The sequence below is a fragment of the Alosa pseudoharengus genome, unplaced genomic scaffold (genome assembly GCF_046254945.1).
Source record: "Alosa pseudoharengus isolate Yale_2024_CS ecotype anadromous, Long Island Sound unplaced genomic scaffold, YU_APseudo_1.1 YU_APseudo_1.1_scf_111, whole genome shotgun sequence".
Classification (NCBI taxonomy): Eukaryota; Metazoa; Chordata; class Actinopteri; order Clupeiformes; family Clupeidae; genus Alosa; species Alosa pseudoharengus.
This window is the reverse complement of record NW_027468578.1, coordinates 66781-76780: the sequence shown is the minus strand read 5'-3', so window position 1 is coordinate 76780 and position 10000 is coordinate 66781. Positions and strand designations below refer to the sequence as shown.

At 50.0% G+C, this 10000-nt stretch overlaps 1 protein-coding gene across 1 annotated transcript in view; it reads right to left on the bottom strand.

Annotated features, from left to right (window-relative positions):
• The window catches only part of LOC143118221 (plexin-A1-like), a gene marked incomplete at its 5' end in the record, with an annotated part of 83916 nt that overhangs the window by 8907 nt on the left and 65009 nt on the right, over positions 1–10000 (bottom strand). Inside the window, 4 exon segments of the mRNA XM_076279322.1 lie at positions 303–462; positions 984–1130; positions 5533–5599; positions 8527–8615. Coding sequence (XP_076135437.1) covers positions 303–462; positions 984–1130; positions 5533–5599; positions 8527–8615 — 463 coding nt within the window.

The window sequence follows — 10000 nt, the reverse complement described above, 5'->3', positions numbered from 1 at the left end:
GCAGGGTAGATATGGCGCCTCTGTCAAATGTGGAAAGGTAGTGGCAGTGTTGCACAGAGTTACTGAAGCCTTTTCCAAATACAGCTGCCTGACATCAAGAAGTAGTTTGTTTACATTTGTCATAAAAACGTTTTGCTAGGTCTCAGTGGGACAAAAATGATTCAAATAAATACTGAAATTGAATTTAGTGGGAAGCCTATCCAGTCCAGAAACCTTAATAGATCCTAATAAATGGCATGCATGCTTTCCACAGCACAACACAACACAGAGTAGATATGAGGCCAACGGACCCGCTATCTTACCCAGGTCCATGTCCCCGGCCTTGGGCCTCTGAGAGTACGGCGTGCCCTTGTAGACGGCGTCCAGCAGCTTCTCCTTCACCTGCATGATGGTGTCGCAGTTGAGCACCTTGACCATGACCTCGGGCGCGTTCTCGTTCTCCGGGTTCACGCAGTGCAGAGTCTGCAGTGGAGAGCAGGGAGGGCGGGAAGGAGCGAGGGGAAGTTGAGTTAGACATGACCAGCCGCATCAGAGTGCCTCAGACAGGCACAGGCAGTCGCTCCCAGATGTCTGACATCACAAAAGCGTCACACACCTGATGTCACGGCAACGCAATCCCTCCTGAATTCCCAACTCCACAGCCGACGCTCAGGAAACACACTACTGAAACCCCCCGGAGCTCACCCACCCCCCACCCCACTAAGCACCGCCAATCTGCAGAGAGCACTTACTGTAGCTCTCAGCCCCTAGATAGATGCAGTCAAGGTCCGCTGAGAGCAGGCTGTTGGTGTGTGGAGGACTGAGTGAGGATGGAGAGTCTGGAGAAGGTGGACTTGGGTGGGGTGTTTTCTTTATTATTACTTATTCAAAGTGAAACAATGGGGTTTGGGGTTGGGCTGAGGTTGGAGTGGGTGAGAATCTGGAGGAGGGGAGGGGGAGGGGGAGAGGGGGGGGGGTTGGTGGGGGTTGGTGGTGCTACTTACGAGGGTCTTGTAGTCGATCTGCTGGCGGATGAGCTTGTCCTCGCTGAGGGAGTAGCGGGCCTCGCCGGTGATGGCGTCGATAGGACCCTTCTCCATCTGCTGCTTCATGGCACAGTAGAGCATGAAGAGGGGCTCACCGGCACACTCCTGAGAGAGGGAGGGAGAGAGAGGGGGATAGAGAGAGAGATGGAGGAGAGAAAGCAGTGTGAGTGAGCACATGCTTCTACATTCCTAACACACATAGTAGGTCACACAAACACGCTACCAAACACGCTACCAAACACACACACACACACAGAGGAGAGGTCAAGCATACAAGTACATAACACTGCTGGACTCAGCACTTTCTGCAAGGTCAAGGACCACTACCTGAAGTGCACCATAAAGCATCTAAACTACTAAGGCTTAATGAGACTGAGAGAATGGCAGGGCAATGAGGGAGAGGGAGAACTAGGCAAAATAAAACAAGACAATCTTAAGAGTAAGAATACAAATAAGAAAAGTAAAGGAATAAGCAGAGTGTAAATAGGAGGCTTAAAAAACAGGAATAATACAGCATCCAAATGCTAGTGTGAACACTTCAGATCGACACTCACTCAAACACACATACACACAAATAAAATTAGGCATTCACTGATGCAGAGCAGCTGTTGTGCTGCTCAACAGCCCCAAAACACACACACACACACACACACACACACACACACACACACACACAAACACAAACACACCAACCAGATAGAATCAAATACACATAATTTCAGCATGTGCAAACACCCACAAACACAGCCATGGGTGCACACACACACAGAGACACACACACTTCCCTCTGATGGCTTAAGCCGCAGTGTCAACAGCCCCTGTGTGGGTAATGAGGGCTTTTTAATACACCTCTCCCCGTGTCAGGCTCTCAGACGAGGAGAGCCCAGCTCTGTAGCTCTGCTCTGTGAGATGGTGAGAGGGGCTATTAAAAAACCATCCATTCCGCACCTCCGGTCACCCCACTCACCATTAAAACAGCCTCGACAGACAGACATGAGAGCCTGAACTAAATCAGCCCTTTTCCTTCATACAGCTGTGTTGGTTTTTCCCCCTCCACTCGTCTCTGGCTATTCCTTGTTGGGCCAACAGGTCAAGATAAGACCCCTCCAGCTCTGGGCTTTCTGTCCAGTTGTAATGATGTCAGTGTGCCTTTGGCTGCAGGGATGCTGTGGAAATGGCTGTTGTTGTTGTTGTTGTTGATGATGATGATGATGATGATGATGATGTTGTTGTTGTTGTTGTTGTTGTCTCCTGAGTGGGCCAAATACTAATGACAGAGCATTAAGCGCATCTGTCCCATTCTGAGAGAGTTGGAGAGGGGGGAGGAATGCTGTTTTGAAAATGAATGGTTCCAGATAGATAGCCATCTGATGAACAATTGCTGACAGGGAAAGAGAGAGAGAGAGAGATGACTCTTTCAGTGCTGGAATCAGTCCAACATTTTGGGCATTTTGGGCGTTTATGTGACAAGAGAATTGTACAGGATGTGTCTGAGGATGCCCCACCTATGTGGACCGATAATGTGGGTCCGCTACAGAGGTCCTTTAAAGGCCATGCAGACACCCTTTGAAGTTCATCACGGTGCTCGCTGATCCTGAGGTTCTTTCCCTCATCCAGCCCAGATAAACTGACCATGTGTGCTTCAGCCAGTGCATTAGGAAGACCGAGAGCGGCCGGGCTATGGGCTTGGGCACGGTTTAGGAGCAGATTGACAGATGCTTAATGGACGTTCCCCAGGTGCCTGCCCGCAGAACCACACCCGGGGGCGTGGGTAAGAAAGGAGGGAGAGAGAGAGAGAGAGAGAGAGAGAGAGAGAGAGAGAGAGAGAGAGAGAGAGAGAGAGAGAGAGAGAGAGAGAGAGAGAGAGAGAGAGGGGAAGGAAGTGGCTCAGGGGCCTACCGGGGGAAAGCACTAGGAGCGACTGATGGAGGAGTTAATAGAAGGTTAACGACTGTGAGGGAAAAAGTGCCCGGAAAGCACTTCAGCGCGTGAGATATGTCAAAGAGGCAATGAGACGCGGGCTCAGCCATCTCTCTCTCTCTCTCTCTCTCCGTTTATCGCTCTCACCTCCTGTCTTTCTCTCTCTCGTGCTTGGCTAAACTCAATCTCACACTGCCTCCTACTCACTCACTCACTCACTCATTCCCTGCCTCTGCATCTTCAGAATGCTCTCTCTCTCTCGCTCTCTCTCTCTCGCTCTCTCTCTCTCTCTCCTCCCACCATGTGTGGCTAATCAGACTCTTGACTCTCTAAGCGCTCGTGTTCCTCATCCGCTCTTGTGCATCTTCCTCCCCACCTCACCTTCTCACTGCACACTCTCACCCCCCCCCCCCACCTCACTGCACACTCTCACCTCACCTCACCCCCCCCCCTTCTCACCTCACCTCACCTCACCCCCCCCCCACCTCACTGCACACTCTCACCTCACCTCACCCCCCCCCTTCTCACCTCACCTCACCTCCACCTCCCCCCACCTCACTGCACACTCTCACCTCACCTCACCCCCCCCCCACCTCACTGCACACTCTCACCTCACCTCACCCCCCCCCTTCTCACCTCACCTCACCTCCACCCCCCCCCCCACCTCACTGCACACTCTCACCTCAATTCACCCCCCCCCCACCTCACTGCACACTCTCACCTCACCCCCCCCCCCCCCCCTTCTCACTGCGTCCACTCTGGCGCTCCGCAGCGCCTGCTGACGTTTCCTCACTCCGCCTCACCTGTGCGTCCGGTGCGAGAGCAACTTTGGAGAGTGAGAGCCTCTCGCCTCCGTGGACCGTCAAAGGCGCGCGCTGTGTCTCTCTTTTCTCAGGCCGGACTTGGCTCCCTCTGGTCTCATTCCCAGACGCCCCCCCACCCAAAAAAAAAGTCCATCCGGCCTTTCCTCCCTCTTCCCAGCCGGCCTCCATATGCTCTCTCTGCCTCGTTAGCGCCCGCGCTAATTAAACAGACAGATGCTAACGATCGGCGGCAGACCAGAGCCGAGACGAGCCGAGCGGCCGGTCCAAGTGCGGGCGGCTAGCGGATAGCGCTGCTGGTTAGCCGGTGCCAGCTCTCCCCCTTCAACTTGGTACAAGAAACAGAATGGGCCATGACAAAGCATGAACATGCGCATCTGCGGGAAGGTATGAAAGGCTCAAACATCGGCCTCAGAGTTCTAATCTTTGCAGGGTGAAGTGGGAGTCTCATCTGAAGTGAGTTTTGCTAGAGTAGCCGCCATTACCTGCTGCTTCAAAAAGTGTTACATCACACCGTTCTAAATGGTTTGCATTTGGACGGAGACCAAACGTTGAGCAGAGCATCATCAACCCATTGAAGTCCATCCAGCCTCTTACGAGAAGCCAGAGATCCTCTCAAGGCATCGGTCTCTTCAGCACTGTAACCGGACAGTGTTATACAACAGAGTAGGACATGATGCCATTAAACAGCAGGCTTGCAAGTACTTCTGTTAAAAAGAAAACAGGTTCTTGTTGAGGTTTCCAGGCTTTTCTAAGCTTGATCTCACAATATCAAGAGCTTCAGGAACACACTGGAGAGAGCAAGAGATGCAGCCACTAGCTTTTTTTTATTGAACGCAGTGGATTTTATAGGATGTAAACAAGACTCGTTTAAAGAGATGGGAGTGGAATGGTCTGTTTTTGCTGCACTTAAAACATTTGTGTTACTGTGAGCGGAGGAGAAAGCTTTGCATAAAACCCCTTCTGAGGTCTTAACACTTTAGAGGCATCGTCTGCGGAGCCACACAGCGATGAATGATTTACTAAATGAAAACGTGTGGAAAACAGGCTCTATGCTCTGCACTCCTTCACCTGTCCCACTCTTCCAATTCTCTCTCTCACTCTCCCTCCCTCCCTCCTTCATCCCTCTCTCTGAGGATTCACAGGAGTGGAGTCGGAGGAGTTGAATGCCTGAGAGGGCTAAGGGCTTGCTCACGTCAGGGCTGACGTCAAAACCACAGACATATGGTCGCCTGCTCTTACAGTCATGCCACTCAAGCTCCTGTGACTCTTTGCTGCAACAAACACAGAGGAGTGCAAGCTGTTTGTATACACACACACACACACACACACACACACACACACACACACACACACACACACAAGAAAGAACATAGAGAAGAAATATCCTCTAGCAGGAGGGTGATGCAGTAAATAAAGCGGTTTCAATGCCATGCCATACGTCCCTTTGCTGCACGCTCCTTTCTCTTACTATTTATTAACCAATGCTTCTGCAAATAGACTTCATCAATCCTGCTGAGGGCTGCTTGCTGAAATGTGGCCTAATAAATAGTAAGAGAGAAAGGAGTTTGTGGCTGCTCTTTATATTTTATGATGTGGTTCTAACCAGTTTCCCTGTTTGGATGTGTATTCCCCATCTTTCCTTTTCCATTATATGGCCCTTGGCCTTCATATGGAGGAATCAGGAGTGGGTCTGCCGTTGGCCTTTCCTGTAGTAACAGGGTTAAACCTCCCCAGACTGCCCTTCCGCCAACACCCCCACTCACCTTCAGGAACTTGTAGAGGAGGAACGTGAACCAGTTGGTCAGCATTTTCTCAGCCACAGACTCTGTCCTGCAAGGAGAGGAACAAGAGAAGAAAAGAGAGTAAAGATGAGAGGAGGAGAGGACTCAGACGAGACTCCTTAAAGTGGACCAGACAACCATGGAACAGTGGACAAGCAAACCAGTGTGCTGGACAGAGATGAGTCACAGACGACAACAACAAAAAGAAATGCTGATTTCTTCCAAATGGGAATTGTTCCTAAAATACAATGACAGTGTGTGTCAGTGTGTGTGTGTGTGTGTGTGTGTGTGTGTGTGTGTGTGTGTGTGTGTGTGTGAGAGAGTGTGTGAGAGTGTGTCTGTGTCTGTGTGAGTGACGACAGGCCTCAACGAGAGTAATGGAACCACTCCGAAACGAGCCTGCTTTAGCGGAGAGTGTGCAAGGCACTCTACAAACCCCTCCACCCCCCCCCCCCCCAACATCAAAGAGCACGCGGAGCAAGAAACAAAATTATTCAGCGAAAGCCGGCGACAGTGAGTGAGCGAGCGAACAAGCAGCACAGAGCGGAGGCGAAGCCTTCAAAGAACAGCTCGTACTACCACACAAATAAATTAGCACTAATAATAAACCAAACCTTTTCCCTCTCTCTCTCTCTCTCTCTCTCTCTCTCTCTCTCTCTTTCCTTTTCACCCTCTCTTATGTGTGCGCTTTAAAAAACACAACGCCAACCACCAATCTTCATTAAAAAACACACCAATTAGTATAATTCAGTAAGTTCTCTCATTAATCTGGGAACCTGCAGCATAATAAGGAGCCTTGGAAGGTCCCTCAGAAGGAGGGTAATTAAAAGGCAGGGTAATTAGTGGCCTTTATTACTCCTAATCTGTTTAACAGCTCCAAAAAGAGGCGTGGAGGAAGGGACTTGGGGAAACAGTTTGTTTTTCGGTGCGCTCTCTTTAATTATACATTCTTTCAGAGTGAGTTTACCCAGGAACGGAACTGAGGGAGAGGTGAAGGAGGAGAGGAGGGAGAGAGAGAAGGAGAAAGGGATGCTCGCAAAAAAGAGGGGGGAGAGTGAGGGATGGGAGAGGTTGGGTGTGTGTGAGGGATGGAGGGAGATGGAGAGAGATGGAGAAAGCAGGAGACAGGGATTTGGAAGAGGGGTAGAGAGAGATGAGAGGGAGAGAGAGATGGATGAGAGAGAGAGAGAGAGATGGATGAGAAAGAGAGAGAGAGATAGAGATGGATACAGAGTGAGAGTTCCAGAGCATGTAACACAGAGTACATGCTGTTCCTGTTCTTCTTAAATATATGTGGCTCTCCAGTTCCAACACACAAAGGTGTTCTTTAAAAGACAGGAGGAGACTTACAGCTGGGAAGCACACACTGAGGGGCAAGCCTTCTCTGGCTGGGTCTGGGTGTGTGTGTGTGTGTGTGTGTGTGTGTGTGTGTGTGTGTGTGTGTGTGTGTGTGTGTGTGTGTGTGTGTGTGTGTGGAGACGGAGTAATATATCAGCGTAGATCTCAGCATAGAGAGAACAATAGACAGCGAGTGGCTAGTGTGTGTGTCTGTGTGTGTGTGTGCGTGCGAGTGTGTGAGTGAGTTTGACAGATGAGAGATAATATCTGGAGCTGCAGTTATGCCGGCTATAACACGACGAGCTTCATTATGGCTTGTACCGTGCGTAGTTCTGAGTAGGAGCCCATTGTTTTTGGAAATGTCTCCCTCATCCTTCTCTCTCCCCCTCCATCTTGCTCTTCATTACTATTCCCCCTGACATCCTTGCAGCCATCTTCCCATTCATCTGACTCAAAACATGCTCTTGCTGGCACAAAAAGCAGCCGTTAGCTGCCAAGGAACATGAAGATGAGAAAATGGGATGAGGACAAGAGGGTGGGGAGAAAAAAGCCTTCATCCCCTTCCGTGCGGCTGGCGTCGCTCCCTCTCTCCCTCCCTCTTTTTTTTTCCGACGGGTCTGTCCATCGCCACTCATCTATTCCTGTCAGTCACATTCTCCTGGTGAGGAGCTCCATGCCAGCGCCTCCATCAGTGCATCCATCCCCCACTTTCTTTCCCTCCCTCCTTCCTTCTCTCTCTCTTGCTCTCCATCCTTCCCTCTTTCTCTCGGTCTGTCTGTCTCTCCATAGGGAGTGTGTGTGCTCAGGTGTGTAATGTTCCCTGACAGACACACAGGATACGGGAGGGGAGTGGAGCGAGAGAGCGAGAGAGGGAGAGAGAGAAAGAGAGAGTGACAGAGAGAAAGAGACGAGGGAGGAGAAATATGGATAGACTTTTATCAAATGGCCGCCATCAACTGGAGTGCTTACTGCTGTTGCACTGGTGACCTTCACCCATTAACCTGCACTGTGAACTAATGACCTGACAACAGCACACGAAGCCATTTCTCTCATTCAACTGCCCCGCAGAACACAGAAAAAACAAATATGCCTAGAGAAATATTTTGAGCATGAGGGACCTATCCACCCTTCACTAAACCTAAAAGATAAGATAAGTCAGAAAAGGGTGCAAGATAGTGCCTCATATAGGTAAAGGTATGTAAGAGTATCTAAATGAATATGTGTGTGTCACCTTGGCATACTGTAGCTCAAAGTCAGTTTATCTGTAAACACTAGAAGCCCCATATATATTATTATATATATATATATTTCATAGCTACTAGAACTGCCGTAAGTGGTCATTTTGACCCCCCTTAGAATTTAAACTTTATATTCAACCAGCAGGACTGTATTTTTCCTTTAAAGAAAGTCATTGTACATGCAACTTTCTTAAACTGTCAAAATGACCGTCGCGACAGTTCTACAGTTCTCTCTTCCAGATCGCTCTTGCAGATCACTCTTCCAGATCACTCTTCCAAACCTAGCAGTATTCTCATGAGCAAGCTAGAACCTCTATACTGGCGATAGAACTTGTGGAGGTGGTATGTGTCTTTGTATAGACATACATGCAGGCAGACACACACACACACACACACACACCTGCGCAGCAGCAGTTTAGGGTGGTTCTTGCTCTCGAGGTTCTTGTCGATGAGGTCGGCGAGCAGCTGCTTGAGGACGCCGGTGGCGTACTCCATCTCGCCCTGCAGCGCGGTCATGATGAGAGAGGCCACGTTGCCACGGTCGCGCATGGAGAAGGAGCGCTGAGCCTCCAGCGTGCGGATGAACGTCAGCAGGAAGTGCTTCTTGTTGAGCAGCTGCCCAAACAGGGCCAGGGCCTTCTCCACATTGGCTGGGACCTGGAGCGAGAGAGAGAGAGAGAGAGAGAGAGAGAGAGAGAGAGAGAGAGAGAGAGAGAGAGAGAGAGAGAGAGAGAGAACATTGATGGGAGGATGAATAAAAGAGAGATGACAAAGGGAGAAGGTGAAAAACAGGGTGAGAATGGATGAGAGAGGCAATCGGAAAGAGGGCATTGGGAATGTTTATGAGCGGGTGAAGGACAGAGAGACAGACAGAGAGAGAGAGAGAGAGAGAGAGAGAGAGAGAGAGAGAGAGAGAGAGAGAGAGAGAGAGAGAGAAAGAAAGCACAAAAGCAATTTATACATGCAGTTAGATGGAGAGATGACATTAGAACCCAAAGGAAAAGAAAAAAACAAATCACAAACAGGGCAGAGAGAGAGAGAAAGAGAGAGGAGGAGAAAGAAAGAGAGAGAGCGAGAGAGAGAGAAAGAGGACAACAAGAGGAAAAGAGAACACATTAGTCACTTTCAGACACATAAACACCAAAAACCAATGCCAGCCTATATCCCATCTCTCCCCTAAACCCCCTCCCAACAACCAACACCTTCTTCCCTCCATACACACACACACCTCCCCCCATGTTTGCCAGCTGTGGGGATAAATAAAGCGCTTCCATCGCTCTCGTCTCGTCTCCCCGAGATGCTGGAACACACAGGGGGAGCCTCAGGAGGAGGCCTACGCCACTCGCAGCATAATAACAAATTGATCCCCGCGCTCGCCAGCCAGAGCATGGGGAGATATGACTGAAGAGCCCCTCCAACACACACACACACACACACACACACACACACACACACACACACACACACACACACACACACACACACACACACACACACACACACACACACACACACACTTCTTCCTCAGCCTCAGAGTGGCAATATATGCATGCGCATGTACACACAGCCTTCTAGTTTACATGTGCACCAGGACACACGTAAATACTCACACACTCCTACGCATACATCTGAGGTAGAGCTTGAGGAGCAGGTACTGTGTCTTGCTGAGTGTGTGTGTGTGTGTGTGTGTGTGTGTGTGTCTGTGTGTGTGTGTTGGTGAGAGTGTGTGTGTGTGTGTGTCTGTGTGTGTCTGTGTGTGTGTGTGTCTGTGTCTGTGTGTGTGTGTGTGTGTGTGTGTGTGTGTTGGTGAGAGTGTGTGTGTGTGTGTGTCCCGCCCTGTAATGGGAGACTGGAATAAGAGGGATGGCATTTCA